This window comes from Bombina bombina, chromosome 2, assembly GCF_027579735.1.
Source record: "Bombina bombina isolate aBomBom1 chromosome 2, aBomBom1.pri, whole genome shotgun sequence".
NCBI lineage: Eukaryota > Metazoa > Chordata > Amphibia > Anura > Bombinatoridae > Bombina > Bombina bombina.
Genome location: NC_069500.1, coordinates 1,390,331,644 through 1,390,351,420, shown reverse-complemented (window position 1 = coordinate 1,390,351,420; position 19,777 = coordinate 1,390,331,644). Strand labels below are relative to the sequence as shown.

Sequence of the window (19,777 nt, the reverse complement as noted above, 5' to 3'; positions counted from 1 at the left end):
TATCTTATGGTAAATTTTTCTGGTCACAGGTTTCCGAGCCTGTATTAATGTATCAACAACCGACTCCGAGAAACCACGCTTCGATAGAATCAAGCGTTCAATCTCCATGCAGTCAGCCTCAGAGAAATTAGGTTTGGATGGTTGAAAGGACCCTGAATTAGAAGGTCCTGCCTCAGAGGCAGAGACCATGGTGGACAGGACGACATGTCCACTAGGTCTGCATATCAGGTCCTGCGTGGCCACGCAGGCGCTATCAGAATCACCGATGCTCTCTCCTGTTTGATCTTGGCAATCAGTCGAGGCAGTAACGGAAAAGGTGGAAACACATAAGCCATGTTGAAAACCCAAGGGGCTGCTAGTGCATCTATCAGCACCGCTCCCGGGTCCCTGGACCTGGATTCGTAGCACGGAAGCTTGGCGTTCTGGCGAGATGCCATGAGATCCAGTTCCGGTTTGCCCCAACGAAGAATCAGTTGAGCAAATATCTCCGGATGAAGTTCCCACTCCCCCGGATGAAAAGTCTGGCGACTTAGAAAGTCCGCCTCCCAGTTCTCCACGCCTGGGATGTAGATCGCTGACAGGTGGCAAGAGTGAGACTCTGCCCAGCGAATTATCTTTGAGACTTCTAACATCGCTAGGGAACTCCTGGTTCCTCCTTGATGATTGATGTAAGCTACAGTCGTGATGTTGTCCGACTGAAACCTGATGAACCTCAGTGTTGCTAACTGAGGCCAAGCTAGGAGAGCATTGAATATTGCTCTTAATTCCAGAATGTTTATTGGAAGGAGTTTCTCCTCCTGAGTCCACGATCCCTGAGCCTTTAGGGAGTTCCAGACTGCGCCCCAGCCTAGTAGGCTGGCATCTGTTGTTACAATCGTCCAATCTGGTCTGCGAAAGGTCATTCCTTTGGACAGATGAACCCGAGACAACCACCAGAGAAGAGAATCCCTGGTCTCCTGGTCCAGATACAGTAAAGGGGACAGATCTGAGTAATCCCCATTCCACTGACTTAGCATGCATAATTGCAGCGGTCTGAGATGCAGGCGCGCAAATGGCACTATGTCCATTGCCGCGACCATTAAGCCGATTACTTCCATGCACTGAGCTACTGATGGGCTTGGAATGGAATGAAGGACACGGCAAGCATTTAGAATTTTTGATAACCTGGACTCCGTCAGGTAAATCTTCATCTCTACAGAATCTATAAGAGTCCCTAGGAAGGGAACCCTTGTGAGTGGAAACAGAGAACTCTTTTCCATGTTCACTTTCCACCCATGCGACCTCAGAAATGCTAGAACTATCTCTGTATGAGACTTTGCATTTTGAAAACTTGACGCTTGTATCAGAATGTCGTCTAGGTACGGAGCCACCTCTATGCCTCGCGGTCTTAGTACCGCCAGAAGCGAACCCAGAACCTTTGTAAAAATTCTCGGAGCCGTAGCTAACCCGAAGGGAAGAGCTACAAACTGGTAATGCCTGTCTAGAAAGGCAAACCTTAGGTACCGATAATGATCTTTGTGAATCGGTATGTGAAGGTAGGCATCCTTTAAGTCCACTGTGGTCATATACTGACCCTCTTGGATCATGGGTAGGATGGTCCGAATGGTTTCCATCTTGAACGATGGAACCCTTAGGAATTTGTTTAAGATTATTAAGTCTAAGATTGGTCTGAAGGTTCCCTCTTTTTTGGGAACCACAAACAGATTTGAGTAAAACCCTTGCCCTTGTTCCGTTCGCGGAACTGGGTGGATCACTCCCATCACTAAGAGGTCTTGTACACATTGTAGAAATGCCTCTCTCTTTACTAGGTTTGTTGATAACCTTGACAGATGAAACCTCCCTTGTGGAGGAGAAGTTTTGAAATCCAGAAGGTATCCCTGAGATATAATCTCCAACGTCCAGGGATCCTGTACATCTCTTGCCCAAGCCTGGGCGAAGAGAGAAAGTCTGCCCCCCACTAGATCCGTCTCCGGAAAGGGGGCCCTGTCTTCATGCTGTCTTAGGGGCGGAAGTAGGCTTTCTGGCCTGCTTGCCCTTGTTCCATGACTGGTTGCCTTTCCAACCTTGTCTGTAACGAGCAGTAGTTCCTTCCTGTTTTGGAGCGGAGGAAGTTGATGCTGCTCCTGCCTTGAAATTACGAAAGGCACGAAAATTAGACTGTTTGGCCTTTGATTTGGCCCTGTCCTGAGGAAGGGTGTGGCCCTTACCTCCAGTAATGTCAGCAATAATTTCCTTCAAGCCGGGCCCGAATAAGGTCTGCCCTTTGAAAGGAATATTCAGTAGTTTAGATTTAGAAGTTACATCTGCTGACCAGGATTTAAGCCATAGCGCTCTGCGCGCCTGTATGGCGAATCCGGAATTCTTAGCCGTAAGTTTGGTTAAATGCACTACGGCATCCAAAACAAACGCATTAGCTAGCTTAAGCGTTCTAAGCTTGCTCAAAGTCTCATCCAATGGTGCTGTGCGAATCGCCTCTTCCAGAGACTCAAACCAGAATGCCGCTGCAGCAGTGACAGGCGCAATGCATGCATGAGGCTGTAATATAAAACCTTGTTGAACAAACATTTTCTTAAGGTAACCCTCTAATTTTTTATCCATTGGATCTGAGAAAGCACAACTATCCTCCACCGGGATAGTGGTACGCTTGGCTAAAGTAGAAACTGCTCCCTCCACCTTAGGGACCGTCTGCCATAAGTCTCGTGTGGTGGCGTTTATAGGGAACATTTTTCTAAATATCTGAGGAGGGGAAAAGGGCACACCAGGTCTATCCCACTCCTTGCTAATAATCTCTGTAAGCCTTTTTGGTATAGGAAAAACGTCAGTACACACCGGTACCGCATAGTATTTATCCAGCCTACATAATTTCTCTGGGATTGGCACCGTGTCACAATCATTCAGAGCCGCTAACACCTCCCCTAGCAACACGCGGAGGTTCTCAAGCTAAAATTTAAAATTTGAAATTTCTGAATCCGGTCTCCCCGAATCAGAACCGTCACCCACAGAATGAAGCTCTCCGTCCTCATGTTCTGCAAATTGTGACGCAGTATCAGACATGGCTCTCGTGTCATCGACGCGCTCTGTCCTTAACCCAGAGCTATCGCGCTTGCCTCTTAACTCGGGCAGATTGGATAATACTTCTTTCATAACATTAGCCATATCATGTAAAGTGACTTGTAAGGGCCTTGATGTACTTGGCGCCACAATCTCACGCACCTCCCGAGCGGGAGACGAAGGTACTGACACGTGAGGAGAGTTAGACGGCATAACTTCCCCCTCGTTGTCTGGTGATAATTTCTTTATCGGTAAAGATTGACTTTTATTTAAAGTAATATCAATACAGTTGGTACACATATTTCTATTGGGCTCCACATCGGCTTTTAAACATAATGAACAAGCAGATTCCTCTGTATCAGACATGTTTAAACAGACTAGCAATGAAGCTAGCAAGCTTGGAAATAACTTTCAATAAGTTTACAAGCAATATAAAAAACGCTGCAGCGCTTTTAAAAAACACAGTTGAATAACAATGAACTAATTCTGTTATAGCCAACAATTTTTAACAGTAAATGTATTAAATTAGCAGAGGATTGCACCCATTAGCAAAAGGATGATTAACCCCTCAATACCCAAAAACGGATAATCTAATTAAGATTTAACGCTTTTATCACAGTCAAACACACTGTCACAGGTCTGCTGTGACTGATTACCTCCCTCAAAAACGAATTTTGAAGACCCCTGAGCTCTCTAGAGACGTCCTGGATCAAGGAGGAAGAAGCAGGAAGACTGTGCTAGAATTTTAACTGCGCAACAAGGCGCTAAAAAAAAGGCCCCTCCCACTCATATTACAACAGTGGGAGACCTGATATAACGGTTTCTATGCAGAAAAATACGTTAGCCATGTGGAAAAAAATCATGCCCAAAAAGGATTTATCACCAAAGTACCTCAACAAAACGAATAACATGCCAGTAAACGTTTTAAAAACAAACTTTTTCAATGTCATGCAAAGTTATCACTAAGCCTGCTACCAGTCGCTTCTACTGCAGATAAGGCTTAAGCATTATTTCAGTATTAACAGTATTTTCTCAGTCAAATTCTAGTCCCTAGATAATAACTCAACTGCGCATACATTTATCAGCCTGATACCAGTCGCTACTACTGCATTTAAGGCTGTACTTACATCATATGGGTAACAGCAGTGTTTTCTTAGTCAATTCCATTCCCAGAAAATATTGTACTGCACATACCTCATTTGCGGGGGACCCCGCATGCTATTCCCATTTTCTGAAGTTACCCCACTCCTCAGAATGTCGAGAACAGCCAGTGGATCTTAGTTACGTCTGCTAAGATCATAGAAAACGCAGGCAGATTCTTCTTCCAAATACTGCCTGAGATAGAAAAACAGCACACTCCGGTGCCATTTAAAATAACAAACTTTTGATTGAAGAATAATTAAGTAAAAAACTCCAACTCCTCTCGCGACCTCCTTCTTTGTTGAGGGTTGCAAGAGAATGACTGGATATGACATGTGAGGGGAGGAGCTAAATAGCAGCTCTGCTTGGGTGATCCTCTTGCAACTTCCTGTTGGGAAGGAGAATATATCCCATAAGTAATGGATGACCCGTGGACTGAACACACTTAACAAGAGAAATCACAACTTTCTAACGGAACGGCGCCTCACTGTATTAGCTCAAACAAATCTGTGCACATATTTCTAGCTTTACACGTTCCACTCTAATGATGTTTCAAAAGAGGACATTGATCTTTTGAGGAAAAAGATTACAATCTTTCAATTAAAAGAACAGTTTACCCCAACAAAAATCTCCCCTTTAATTTGTTCCCAATGACCCATTTTTCCTGCTGGAATGTATTAAAATGTTTACAAGTAGCTCGTTTAACCTTATTTTGGCATTTGAAATAGCTGATTTAGCCTGCAGTATCCCTACCTATACTGAAAATTTCTGGACCTACGTGCAGGCTATTGACAATGTAAACACAGCCAGCAGAATAAATTACACTCCCGGTGATGTGTGGAAGAGATAACTAATAAAATAATAATTTTCCATTATAGGGCTTTGGTTTACAAAAATATACTGTATAAGAAAGGAAGCAAGTGTGTGTACACAAAGTGATAACATAATGAGATCTCATTTTACCTGCAAACTAAACCCATTTTAAAAGGTTGTGGTTTCAAAGCACAAAACCAGCAATTTCATATAAACAAATTCTCATACATTCTATACTCTGGAATAACAAGTCATTGGAAATACATTAAGGGAAAAACGATTTCACAGTATACTGTCCCTTTAAGTTGAGCTACACTCAGTATGTAACCTTGTTGCCCAACCCAGAGATGTTTGCTTTCTGGGAATCATTGTTACTTCAAAGGGATATTCTAGAATATATTGTTGTGGGATTATGTGGTCCCTGCTTGTCCTTAAAGGGACACTGAACCCAATTTTTTTCTTTTGTGATTCAGATAGAGCATGCAATTTTAAGCAACTTTCTAATTTACTCCTATTATCAAATTTTCTTCATTCTCTTAGTATGTTTATTTGAAAAGCAAAAATGTAAGTTTAGATGCCGGCCAATTTTTGGTGAACAAACTGGGTTGTCCTTGCTGATTGGACAGCACCAATAAACAAGTGCTGTCCATGGTCCTTAACCAAAAATGTGCTGGCTCCTTAGCTTAGATGCCTTCTTTTTCAAATAAAGATAGCAAGAGAACGAAGAAAAATTGATAATAGAAGTAAATTAGATAGTTGCTTAAAATTGCATGCTCTATCTGAATCACAAAAGAAAAAAATTGGGTTCAGTGACCCTTTAATTAAACTGCTCCAAATATGGTTTAAAAATGTTAGCGTTTAGCATGAAGTGATATTCAAAAAGACCAGCTTTACAAAGTCATGCATTGATCTTTGCGCTAATTTAAGATGATGTAGACCCGGCGCAACAGCATATCCAGTGCAGCTTTCTGTGAGAAAGTCATACACTACTGATAAAAAAAAGACAAGACAATATTCATTTATTTGACATGTACAGGAATTTATGCAGTTTGAAGATTTAAAGATTTAACAGAAAATTGTAAAAATGTCAGTGTATGTTCATATGAATTTTATTGGTGCCAAACTGCCTGAAAACATTATATGCAAGAATGTCCCATTAAAAAACAAAAACAGCAAAACTATTGACAAAAAATTTAAAAACACAATTAAAGGTCATGAGGTAAAAAAAAAAAAAAAAAAAAAAAAAAAAGGTAAATATTTATTCTATGATACTGACAATAATTAAAAATGCAAATCACATCTAGATAATGTTTGGGCATACAAAGCGTTGTGTAGGCCTTGTATTAAAAAAAAATGTAAGAAATATTGACAAGGTTGAAAAAAAATAAATATATATTTATATTTATTATCAAATGAGATGTTAAAAAACAAAAAACAATCGCACGTACACCAGGTTCAAATGAGTTTTCCTACAGCAATGAAGAAGTTTGTAAGCTATTTAACGATGTGAAACCTAATGATATGTAGTGTACCCATTTGGTATTTAGCCTATACACTGGTATAGAGGTCCTGGGTGGAATGGAAGAGCAATACCCTGCAAACAACCTCCAACCACCTCAAAATCAATGCAGGAACCAGATTCAGCAAATGTCTACTGGTGCAAGCAGACTGATAATAAAGTACAGTAACATGACCAGCTGTTCAACTAAGGTCAGGAAATACCCAAAACAGTGTTTTGTTTCAATCTATTAAACCATACATTTTGGGAGATAGTTTTTAAAAACATGGCAATATTAATTGAAGAAAAAAAAACACACATCAAAATTCCATCTTTGGCACTTTGATGAGGGTGAAAACGCTACTATACTCACCAGTATAACCTTGTTAAAATATAATAAATTAAAAGTGGAAGAGTTCATAGCACCTAACAGTTACTATTCCATGTGGGGGTTCAGGTCTTTTGTTCAGTTGTTACGTGGGAGTCATACACATGATGAACAGTCCATACATTTCTTAAATAACAAGCACTACATGGATATCAATATTTCCTATGATAGGACATAGTCTGGCTTTTCTAGAATCACAAAACAGATCTAGGCTATAAATTCCTTGTTTTAAAATAGAAAATCTAGTGCTCATCAATGAGTATCGGAAACGGCTTTAAAATTTTTATCTTAAATTTCATTTTATATTAGCACCGTGTCACATCGTACATCACTTACAATACTTTCTTTCATCAAGAACTGTTTTAAGTCTGGTTTACAACAGGCCACTGAAAGGAAAGCTGATGTAAATGATACTTGATTGAGCTAAAAAAGATATGACTGAAATCAAATAATAGAGAGAATCATCATGAGTTCTAGAGTTGTCAAAATTGTATAATCTTATGCACATACATTGCATGAAATGTGAATTCAGTTCATTCCAAAAAAATCCAAAATGACCTACTGAGACGCAATTAGCAGAAAAGTCCCATTTCGTCAGCCTCTCAGTGTCAATCAGAGATGAATATTTTGGGCTTATGCATTGTTGGAATATAAAATAAAGGGCATGAAAATTGTAATTTTGTATGCACAATATTCAACATGACCTCAATGGAAACAATAGCTTTGTTCTCTAGTATACATTCTTAATTCAATAGTAAAATTTAATGAGAATAGTTAATTATTCTTGGGAATGTAAAGGTCAAGTTTCTTCTCACCATCAAAGTCACAGCATCCTGAAACACCTTTTAATTTGGGAATTCAGACGCCAGATCCACTGACAAAGATAAACTTCCGCACTGAACGGAGGAAACGTATTATTAACACCTTGGTGGGTAATATGTAGCAAATACTTCTGGGTAGGCAGCCTGCAAAATTGATGGGAGCTGGCATATCAACGTGATTGAAACCGCAATCACATGGGTGTAGTATTTCCGGTTCATAAAAAGTGTGAGTTTCCAGTTTAACACACAGAATATGTCTATTGCAGTGCCTGATGGCTTCCATGATGAGAATCAGGACATCCTCCTCCTTCCTTTGTTGGTACAAAATCAAAACAATGAAAGAAATCAGGGAATGTTATCCTGAGTATGTGTAATGAAACCATACAGTTTCTTTGACGGTACAATAAGTTAGGTTGTACAGGATATATTTTACATGATAAATCAACTAAACGATAAGAGTTCTCATGTGAAGGAAATTCGGTTTAATGGATTCTCACATAACGTGAACTAAACCATGCAGATGTGAGAAGACGTCACGTGAAGAAAACTGTGGGTGTCCATCATAACCCAACAAGTCTTTTTTCCATCACAAAAATTGTTTGATTTTATCTCCCCCCATTATTTTAATATGCAAATCCCTAGAGTTCAGGAGTCCTTCATCAAATACAGGTTCCAGGCTGTGCAGGTGGCTGATGTTTCCGATTTCGTATTGCTCCTGATTTCTCTTTGTATGCTAATGGCATTTGTTGTGAAATGTCCACCAAAGCACTGGCTACTGCTAGACCTAACAAATGAAAGGAAAATATAAAATAAAAATTAGCATGTGTTTACGTTGTGTTCCTTTTTTCCTCTGCTTTTGCCAAGTTAAAGTGTGTAACTTACAGTTTCTAGAGAGCAGAATGACAGTAAATGTTTGATCAAGGTAGTAAACATGGAGTGCACTGTAAATACCTAATTAATTGTCCATCTGGTTGTCTATAATGTTTTATTAGCTATTGTTGATCTTAGTGCTGGATCAGTTAGGTTTGCCTCATGACATAGGTTTTCAAAGTCTTAGACAGTGGGTGTGCCCCTCTTCCCATAATAGGAAAACATGCATGAATCTAGGTGATTCTGAAAGTGTAAGCTAGTCAATAGAAAGGGACATGGATAAGACAATGAAATTAAAAGGGACATAAAACCCAACATTTCATGATTTAGACAGAACATACAATTTTAAACAACTTTCCAATGTACTTCCATTTAATTTGCTTCCTTTTCTTGTTATACTTTGCTGAAAGGTTGATCTAGGAAAGCTCAGGAGCTGCAAAGAACCTAGGTTCTAGCTGCTGATTGGTGGCTGCGTATATATATACTGATTATCATTGGCTCACCCATGTGTTCAGTCAGCGACCAATAGTGCATTGCTGCTCATTCAACAAAGCATACCAAGAGAACAAAGAAAAATTATTAGGAGTAAAATAGAAAGTTGGTTAAAAGTTCCTGCTCTATCTGAATCATGAAAGAAAAACATTGAGCTTCATATCCCTTTAATGCTATTAAAGCAGTGTGTTTGTGGTTTCCTTAGTGGAGCGCACATTTCCTTTTATGCTATAGCACCCCAGGTGAGCTTAGCCTCACACTGTGAAAACCACCGTCTATCTCAAGGGAACCCGTACTTTAGCTATTTGTGAGGCTTGGCAGTGTGGTCTACTTATGCATGGTTTAAGCACAAGAATAACTTAACCTGCACCTAAAACTGAACTAATAGGATGAATCAATACAGGAAGAGGAGGCAACAAGAATATGATCATAAGATGTGACGTGAAACAGTGTTTTAGGTTTATACATGGTGTTTATCAGAGTGGAGTCAAGCTTGACAATTAGGAAACACAAATCATCATATAAATATTACCTACATTTGAAGAACTGCACTGGTCATCATTGGACAAAACATAAAAAACATTAACCTGTGCAGGAGTATGGCATGTAACAGTAATTAAAAACGCTGCAGCCTACAAATATCAATACAATGAACAGATTACCGTCATCCTTACACAATGTTCTTTGGATCAACTACAGTACATTTTTTTTAAACTTACCAGATTGCCCAGGTGGTGGAATACCACCTACCCCACGCGGTAACCGTACAAATATTGAAAGGACGGCTGCTTTGTTACCACAACATGGCTCCAGAGCTATAGGCTTCGGAACAGTCTAGATTAATGTGAAAGAGGAGAGAGAAAAAAATTAGCTAAGGTAAAACTGCATTTTTGGAAACCTGTTCATTCATAAAACATAACTTATGCTTAGCAGATAAATTCCTTTCCTTCCTGGCAGAGAGAGTCCACAACTTGATTCCTTACTGTTGGGAAATACAACACCTGGCCACCAGGAGGCGGCAAAGACACCCCAGCCAAAGGCTTAAATATCCCTCCCACTCCCCCTATCCGCCAGTCATTCTGCCAAGGGAACAAGGAAAAGTAGGAGAAACATCAGGGTATAAAGGTACCAGAATAAATAATATAAAAAGGGAGCCGCCCAACAAAAATAAATTACGGGCGGAGTCGTGGACTTTCCCTGCCAGGAAGGAAAGGAATTTATCTGGTAAGCATAAATTATATTTACCTTCCATAAGGTAGGAAGAGTCCACGACTTCATCCCTTACTGTTGGGGAAACTATACCCAAGCTCCAGAGGACACTGAATGAATAACGGGAGGGAACAAAAAAGGAGGCGGACCCTATTCTGAGGACACCATAGCCTGCAAAACATTTCTCCCAAAAGCTGCTTCAGCCGAAGCAAACACATCAAACTTGTAAAATTTAGAAAAAGTGTGTAAGGAGAACCAGGTAGCCGCCGTACAAATCTGATCCAGAGGCTTTGTTCTTAAAAGCCCAGGTGGAAGCCACTGCTCTAGTGAAATGAGCCGTTATCCTCTCAGGAGGCTGTCTCCCCGCTGTCTCCTAAGCTAAGCTGATGACACTCCTCAACCAGAAAGATAGGGAAGTCGTAGTAGCCTTCTGCCCTTTACGCTTCCACAAATAGATGATAAACAAAGATGAAGATTGTCTGAATTCCTTAGTAGCCTGAAGATAGAACTTCAAGGCACGAACCACATCTAGATTGTGAAGCAAGCATTCCTTCACTGAAGGATTAAGACACAAGGAAGGAACAACAATTTCTTGATTAATGTTACGATCCGACACCACCTTAGGGAGGAATCTTAATTTAGTACATAAAACCGCCTTATTCGCATGGAAAACCAGATAAGGGGGTCACATTGCAAAGCAGAAATCTCAGAAACTCTGCATGCAGAGGCAATAGACAGCAAAAAAAGAACCTTCCAAGATAACAATTTAATGTCAACAGTAAGCATAGGCTTAAACGGAGCCTGCTGCAAAACACTAACAAAAAGATTTAGACTCCAAGGCCGATCCCCAGATCTTAACACAGGTCTGATCATAGTCAGAGCCTTAACAAAGGACTGCACATCCGGAAGCTCAGCCAATCTCTTGTGCAGTAACACTGACAGGGCCGATATCTGTCCCTTCAGGGAACTAGCAGATAGACCCTTCTTCAGTCCATCCTGGAGAAAAGAAAATTCTTGCAACCTTAACCTTATGCCAGGAAAAACCACGCTCTTCACACCAGTACAAGTACTGCACACTTTATGGTAGATACGACGAGTAACTGGCTTACGAGCTTGAACCAGAGTGTCAAACACTCTCAGAGAACCCTCTCTTGACTAAGACTAAATGTTCAATCTCCACGCAGTCAGCCTCAGAGAATCTAGATTTCAATGAACGAAGGGACCCTGTATCAGCAGATCTCTGCTGAAAGGTAACCTCCACTGAGGAGATGGACATCCCCACCAGATCCGCAAAACACGTCCTTCTCGGCTACGATGGAGTAATCACAATCACTGATGCTCGTTCCTGCTTGATGCGAGCAACTACGCGAGGAAGAAGTGGTAATTGAGGAAAAAGATATATGAGTCTGAACCTCCAAGGTACTGATAGGGCATCTATCTATTACGCATGAGGATCCCTCGACCTGTACCTGGGTAGCTTGGTATTGAGGAAGGATGCCATGAGATCTATCTCCGGCATCCCCCATTCGCTGCATATCTCTGCAAACACCTCAGGGTGGAGAGACCATTCCCCTGGGTGAAAAGATTGCCTGCTGAGGAAGTCCGCTTCCCAGTTGTCCACACCTGGAATGTGGATCACTGACAGTGTACATCTGTAAGCCTCCACCCACTCTAGTATCTGAGATACTTCTCTCATTGCCAAGGAACGTCTCATTCCACCCTGATGGTTGATGTAGGCAACCGAGGTTATATTGTCTGATTGGAATCGGATAAACTGGGACGAACCCAGAAGGGGCCAAACCTTCAAGGCACTGAAAATTGCCCAGAGTTCTAATATATTGATCGAAAGGAGGACTCCTGAGTCCACAGCCCTTGTGCCTTCTTGGCTCCCCAAACTGCTTCCCAGCCGGAAAGGCTTGCGTCCGTAGTCACAATATTCCAGGACGGTCTCAAGAAGCACGTGCCTTGGGACAGATGATCTGGACAGAGCCACCAAGACAACGATTCTCTCGACAGGTTGTCTCAGCATGCAAAGTTGTAAGGGTCTGAGATCGAATCTGGCAAAAGGAATGATGTCCGTACAGGACACCATGAGTCCGGTCACCTCCATACACTAAGCCACTGAGGGTCTCAAGGAGGCCTGGAGGGCAAGACATGCAGTAGTTAGCTTGCCACATCTCTGATCTGTGAGGAATATTCTCATGGATATGGAATCTATTATTGTCCCCACCCTTGTACTTGGAGTAAGAGAACTCTTTTCAAAGTTAATCTTCCATCCATGTGACCGAAGAAGACTGAGAAGGTACTCCGAATGTTCTTCGGATGAAAAGATGGTGCCTGCACCAAGATATCGTCAAGGTAAGACGCTACTGAAATACCTCGTGTTCTGCAAACGGCTAGAAGAGCTCCCAAAACCCAAGTATCCTGTACATCCTGGAACCAAGTGTCTAAAAAAAAAAAAAAAAAAAAAAAAAAAAAAAAAGACAACAGTCTGCCCCTACTCGATCCGATCCCGGATCGGGGGCCACCCCTTAATGCCGATTTGTTCTCGGCAGGCTTCTTAGTCTGTTTGGACTTATTCCAGGACTGAGACGGCTTTCAAGTACTCTTGGGCTGCTCGGACTTGGATGAGGATTGCTGTCATTGTGATTTGTCAGAACGCAAATTAGACAATTGCCGTCCCTTAGGCCTATTTTTCTTATCCTTCGGTAGGAAGGCACCTTTTCCTCTGGTAACCGTAGAAATAATGGAGTCCAGCCCAAATAAAATCTTCCCCTTGAAAGGAAGAGAAAGGAGTCTGGATTTAGAAGTCATATCCGCAGACCAAGACTTTAACCAGAGAGCCTGGCAGGCTATGACCGCAAAGCCAGAAGCCTTTGCATTTAGGCGAATAATCGGCATATTCACATCACATATGGAGTTAGCAATTCCCAGAGCTTTAATTCTCTCCTGAATATCCTCGAGGGGAGTCTCCACCTCAATGAGCTCAGACAGAGTCGCACCAGTAGGTAGTTGCTCCGGCAACCGCGGCTACAGCTGCCGCCGGTTGAAATAAAAACCCTGTATGTTGAAACATCTTCATCAGTAAGGTTTCCATTTTCTTATCCATAGGCTCTCTAAAAGGAGAACTATCCTCCAGAGGGATAGTAGTACGCTTAGCCAGCGTAGAAATAGCGCCACCCACCTTAGAGATGGAACCCCACAAATGGACCGGGAATAGTTTTTTAAAAGTAGACGAGGGGGAAAAATAAGTTCCTATTCTTTCCCATTTGTTACTAATAATGTCCGCCATCTTAACTTGCAAAGAAGAAGTCAGAGGGACCTTCCTGTCTTTATAAAACCTGTTTAATTTAGGGATCTTAGGTTCCTCTGGTAGTGTAGCCTCTGGAACCTCTAGCATAAACAGAACCTTATTTTAATAAAAAACACAGATGCTCAATTTTAAATCTAAAGGAGGGTTCCTCCACTGAAGGAGGTTTAGAAACTGAAGTCTCCGTCTCAGAAAGTTCACCCTCTGAAGCTAGAGATTTTCTTAACCTTGGATAGCTGGGACATAGTAGCTAGATCAGACAAATATTTAGAGGACTCTAGGTCAGGAGAACTATGTTTAACCTCTCTCTTACGTTTGCTAGAGTGAGGTAAGGCACTCAGGACTACAGACACCGCTGATTGTAACTTCGTGGTAAAGTCAGCCAGAAAAAGGCCCCCTCCAGATGGAGGATTAGTTGAGCTGCGGGGAACTGCATGTGGAGTGGGAAGTATAGAAAGGGCAGTAATCTCTCGGGACATAGATTCCTGAGAGGTAGACGGCTCAGAGGGGCTAATAGCGCTAAGAGTATTAGCAGGCTTGTCTCCCTTCTTAGACTTTAGAATAGTGCTTAGGCAAATGGAATAAAATTGAGCAGGCGGGCAAAACCATGGCCTCTTCACAATATAAACAGGAATTATTATTCATTACAGAAGGAGCGGAACCTTCTAATGTAGTATCAGAGTCCTCCATAGCTAAGATATATTCACAGAAGGTCAGACAAAAAGTAAACGCTTTTATTAAAAAAACCCGGCACCTTTATAATCCAAATGGCTGGGGCACTCACTACCTCCTAGACCCAGACAGCTAACAGTGAAAACGCTCTCCTTAGGAGTGATGTCCGCAGCAGGATCGAAAAGGCAAAGATCGCACCCAGTCACGTGGTGCGTAGGACAGGACTTTCCCTGCTATGAAAAAGGCACTAAGCTATTATGAGCTGCGCAACACTCAAAAACGAAAGTGAAACCAGTTTGTTCCAAGCCAAAAGCACAGAGTCTATGAGCCCCAAAACTCTCACATTAAAGCAGTTATAAATAAGCCCTTGCTGTTCAAGAAAAAGTGTATATATAAAACGGTCTTACCCTCCAGGATCCATGCTGTGGAACAGGCACAGCCTCTCAAGTGTGACAGTCTTGCAGCGACGCTCTGACATGGACTTGAGTGTGTAACAGCAAGCAGTGAAACTCGTCAACACTAATTGCCCGGGAGCTGTTAGGCGACAGTCTGGATGGGTTAGCAGAAAAACTTTCCCTGCATCTCCAGGCTCTAACTTTCATCAATACTCTCACTGAGAGGTTGACATGATTACTTAAAACTCCAGTCCTTTCTTGAAGGGAACATACCCATTACAGGACTACCCAAATCTTCTGACACTTCTCTGAAACCTCCTATAGTGACGAAAGGCAAAGAATCACTGGGGGATAGGGGAAGTGGGAGGGATATTTAAGCCTTTGGCTCGGGTGTCTTTGCCCCCTCCTGGTGGCGATGTGTTGTATTTCCCAACAGTAAGGAATTAAATTGTGGACGCTACCTGCCTTATGGAAGGAAATTACCATTTTTTTTATATAGCATATATGCACATTTATTCCAAGGGTTAGGATAACAATGAAACATAAATGCCAAGATTTACTCTTCTTTGAGCAAAGAAATGATCATGTGCATCTATTTCCCTCCAGACTAGTAACTTACAACTATCTAGAAAACTACAGTGACATTTTTACTCATGCAGGTGTGACAATGGGATTTAACACTTTCTTAACCAATAAGACAAGATTAATAAGGGCAATGTTAGTACACTCATTAGTAAATTAATTCTTGCATCAAACTTTACAGAGCTAAACAAAGTTCTGCTTTGGAGAGACAATGAATTGCTGCTCTCAAGTAGGACACAGCGGTTAGCCTATCAGGAGCTTAATACTTGCATAGCTACCTATCGCTGACTCTGCTCAGGAGAGTTTTGGGATCATGCCTAGAATTTTATAACCTTTGACATCATTATTATTCTCAAACATTCCCTTTAATAAGTTTCCTGCAATAAAAAGTAGCGGACAAGGAAACTGCTCCATTCTATCAACACCAACACACACTTGAGGCTTCACATAAGATTTTTTTCTCACATACACAATTTAAAAATAACAATTACTTAACCCTCCAGACACTATGCATTAAAATGATAAAATTTGGCTGGTTTCATAATTGCCCTCATTAATTGCTATCACATACCTAAGAAACCGGAATTCTGTATCCATTTTTCATATAGTCCTTTAGCAGTCTACATTACCTTTAGATGTTAACATTTCTAAGGAAATTACTACTTTTGTATTTGTTTAACTGTAAAAGTGAACTCCAAGATAAATGGCACACACATTGTAAAGACCTTAAGAAAGATGTTATGAAATAATTCACATCCATTGATATTTTTTATTTTAAAAATATAATTTTGAAGCACAGTTTGTTGTGTAAATTTTGGGGCGTAAACCTTTATATATAAAATTTAAACAAATTGACATCTTTTTTTTACTACAATTGTCAATAGCAAAACTTCACCCAATATCTGTTGCTATCTGCTAATCTGCAGATAGCAAGTCTAGCAACTGTCATAATGTTATTATAAAAGTACATTGTTTTGCAGTTATCAGATATAGACAATTAGAAAATATATATGTAGCTGGGTTAGCCTTGATAAGTCAGCAGGGTGCATTTTAAGTTCTGAGATTATGCTTAACTGAATAATTTATTTCATGGTGGTGAGAACCCATGAGCCATTACTCCTGGCCACTAGGAAGAGGAAAAGATTCTCTAAATCGCTTAAATCATTCTCACCTCTCTGGTATTCAAGTCTGCCATTTAGCCAAGAAGAAGAAAAGTAGGAAAGGACAAAGCAGGGAAAAAAGTAAATAAAAATAAAAATTGAGCAGGTCTTGTGAACTCACCACCATGAAAGAAATTAGACATGTGCATTCGGCAGTTTTGTTCACTGCCAAAATGAAGAGGGTGGCGGCCGCTCAGAGCCGTATTTCTTGTTGTGAAATCGCAACAGTAAGATCCGTGAGAATCCAGATCTTAGCTCAGTAAAAAGCCGAATGTGGCGAGCGGCTGCTTTTTTAGGCATTCAGCAGTGAACCAAACTGCCAAATACACGACTAAAAGAAATGAATTTATCAGGTAAGCATACATTTGGGTTATCTTTTATAAGGTGGTGAGAGTCCATGAGCCATTACTCCTTGGAACAAATACCCAAGCTGTGGAGGCCACGAATAATTGGGCAGGACAACTTTTTTTTTTTTTAAAGGCAGGCACCTAACACAGCAGACACTATTGCCTGAAGGACCTTCCTGCCAAACACAAACATGGTAGAATTTAGAGAAAGTATGTTGATGCCTTGCAAATTTATTCAATATGAACCTCATTCTTGAGAAACCAAAGGGAGGAAACTAGAAAAAAGAAAAAAAAAAAGACAAGAATGTGTTTTGGGAAAACACTAACTCACCTCCAAATAAACCTTAGTAATGAAGAGATTTAGCCAAAAATCTAAAAAAACCCCCATAATTTATGTAAGAACTTACCTGATAAATTCATTTCTTTCATATTAGCAAGAGTCCATGAGCTAGTGACGTATGGGATATACATTCCTACCAGGAGGGGCAAAGTTTCCCAAACCTCAAAATGACTATAAATACACCCCTCACCACACCCACAATTCAGTTTAACGAATAGCCAAGAAGTGGGGTGATAAGAAAGGAGCGAAAGCATCAACAAGGAATTGGAATAATTGTGCTTTATACAAAAAAATCATAACCACCATAAAAAGGGTGGGCCTCATGGACTCTTGCCAATATGAAAGAAATGAATTTATCAGGTAAGTTCTTACATAAATTATGTTTTCTTTCATGTAATTGGCAAGAGTCCATGAGCTAGTGACGTATGGGATAGCAAATACCCAAGAGGTGGAACTCCACGCAAGAGTCACTAGAGAGGGAGGGATAAAAATAAAGAAAGCCAATTCAGCTGAAAAAAAGAATCTACAACCCAAATCAAAAAGTTTTAATCTTATAATGAAAAAAACTGAAACTATAAGCAGAAGAATCAAACTGAAACAGCTGCCTGTAGAACTTTTCTACCAAAAACTGCTTCTGAAGAAGAGAAAACATCAAAATGGTAGAATTTAGTAAAAGTATGCAAAGAAGACCAAGTTGCTGCTTTGCAAATCTGATCAACAGAAGCTTCATTCTTAAAAGCCCAGGAAGTAGAAACTGACCTAGTAGAATGAGCCGTAATCCTCTGAGGCGGGGATTTACCTGACTCCACATAAGCATGATGAATCAAAAGTTTTAACCAAGAAGCCAAAGAAATAGCAGAAGCTTTCTGACCTTTCTTAGGACCAGAAAAGATGACAAATAGACTAGAAATCTTTCTGAAATCTTTAGTAGCTTCAACATCCAAAAAATGCAAAGATCTTTCCAAAGAATTCTCTACTAATGTTGTTGGAATTCACAACCTTAGGTATAAATTTAAATGAAGTCCGCAAAACAGCATTATCCTGATGAAAAATCAGAAAAGGAGATTCACAAGAAAGAGCAGATAATTCAGAAACTCTTCTAGCAGAAGAGATAACCAAAAGAAACAATACTTTCCAAGAAAGTAACTTAATATCCAGAGAATGCATAGGCTCAAACGGAGGAGCCTGTAAAGCTCTCAAAACCAAATTAAGACTCCAAGGAGGAGAGATTGACTTAATGACAGGCTTGATACGAACCAAAGCCTGTACAAAACAAAGAATGGCAGGAAGATTAGCAATTTTTCTGTGAAACAGAACAGAAAGAGCAGAGATTTGTCCTTTCAAGGAACTTGCCGACAAACCCTTATCCCAACCATCCTAAAGAAACTGTAAAATTCTAGGAATTCTGAAAGAATGCCAAGAGAACTTATGAGAGGAACACCATGAAATGTAAGTCTTCAAAACTCGGTAATAAATCTTTCTAGACACAGATTTACGAGCCTGCAACATAGTATTGATCACTGAGTCAGAGAAACCTCTATGACTAAGCACTAAGCGTTCAATCTCCATACCTTCAAATTTAATGATTTGAGATCCTGATGGAAAAATGGACCTTGAGATAGAAGGTCTGACCTTATCGGAAGTGGCCAAGGCAGGCAACTGGACATCCGAACAAGATCCGCATACCAAAACCTGTGTGGCCATGCTGGAGCCACCAGCAGTACAAACGAACATTCCATTATGATTTTGGAAATCACTCTTGGAAGAAGAACTAGAGGCGGAAAGATATAAGCAGGTTGATAATTCCAAGGAAGTGACAACGCATCCACTGCTTCCTCCTGAGGATCCCTGGATCTGGACAGATACCTGGGAAGTTTCCTGTTTAGATGAGAAGCCATCAGATTTATTTCTGGAAGCCCCCATATCTGAACAATCTGAAGAAACACATCTGGGTGAAGAGACCATTCTCACGGATGTAAAGTCTGGCGACTGAGATAATCCGCTTCCCAATTGTCTATACCTGGTAAATGAACCGCAGAGATTAGACAGGAGCTGGATTCCACCCATGCAAGTATCCGAGATACTTCTTTCATAGCCTAAGGACTGTGAGTCCCACCTTGATGATTGACATACGCCACGGTTGTGACATTGTCTGTCTGAAAACAAATAAACGATTCTCTCTTCAGAAGAGCCAAGAACTGAAGAGCTCTGAGAATCGCAGAATCTGAGTTCCAAAATATTGATTGGTAATCTCGCCTCTTGAGATTTCCAAACCCCGTGCTGTCAAAGATCCCCAGACAGCTCCCCAACCTGAAAGACTCGCATCTGTTGAAATCACAGTCCAGGTTGGACAAACTAAAGAGGCCCCTTGAACTAAACCGTGGTGATTTAACCACCAAGTGAGAGATAGTAGAGTATTGGGATTTAAGGATATCAATTGTGATATCTTTGTATAATCCCTGCACCAAAGGTTCAGCATACAAAGCTGAAGAGGTCTCATGTGAAAACGAGCAAAGGGGATCGCATCCGATGCTGCAGTCATGAGACCTAAAACTTCCATGCACATAGCTACTGAAGGGAATGACCGAGACTGAAGGTTCCGACAAGCTGAAACCAATTTCAGACGTCTTTTGTCTGTTAGAAACAAAGTCATGGATACTGAATCTATTTGGAATCCCAAAAAGGTTAC

At 40.8% G+C, this 19,777-nt stretch overlaps 1 protein-coding gene across 1 annotated transcript in view; it reads right to left on the bottom strand.

Annotated features, from left to right (window-relative positions):
- Positions 1-6,022: 6,022 nt before the first annotated feature.
- Positions 6,023-19,777, bottom strand: part of ATRN (attractin) — an 868,210-nt gene continuing 854,455 nt past the window's right edge. Inside the window, exons 25-26 of the mRNA XM_053700335.1 lie at positions 9,793-9,907; positions 6,023-8,495 (exon numbers count right to left, since the gene is read on the bottom strand). Of these exons, the coding sequence (XP_053556310.1) occupies positions 8,371-8,495; positions 9,793-9,907 (240 nt within the window). The 3' untranslated portion in view covers positions 6,023-8,370. The remainder of the gene's footprint in view (positions 8,496-9,792; positions 9,908-19,777) is intronic.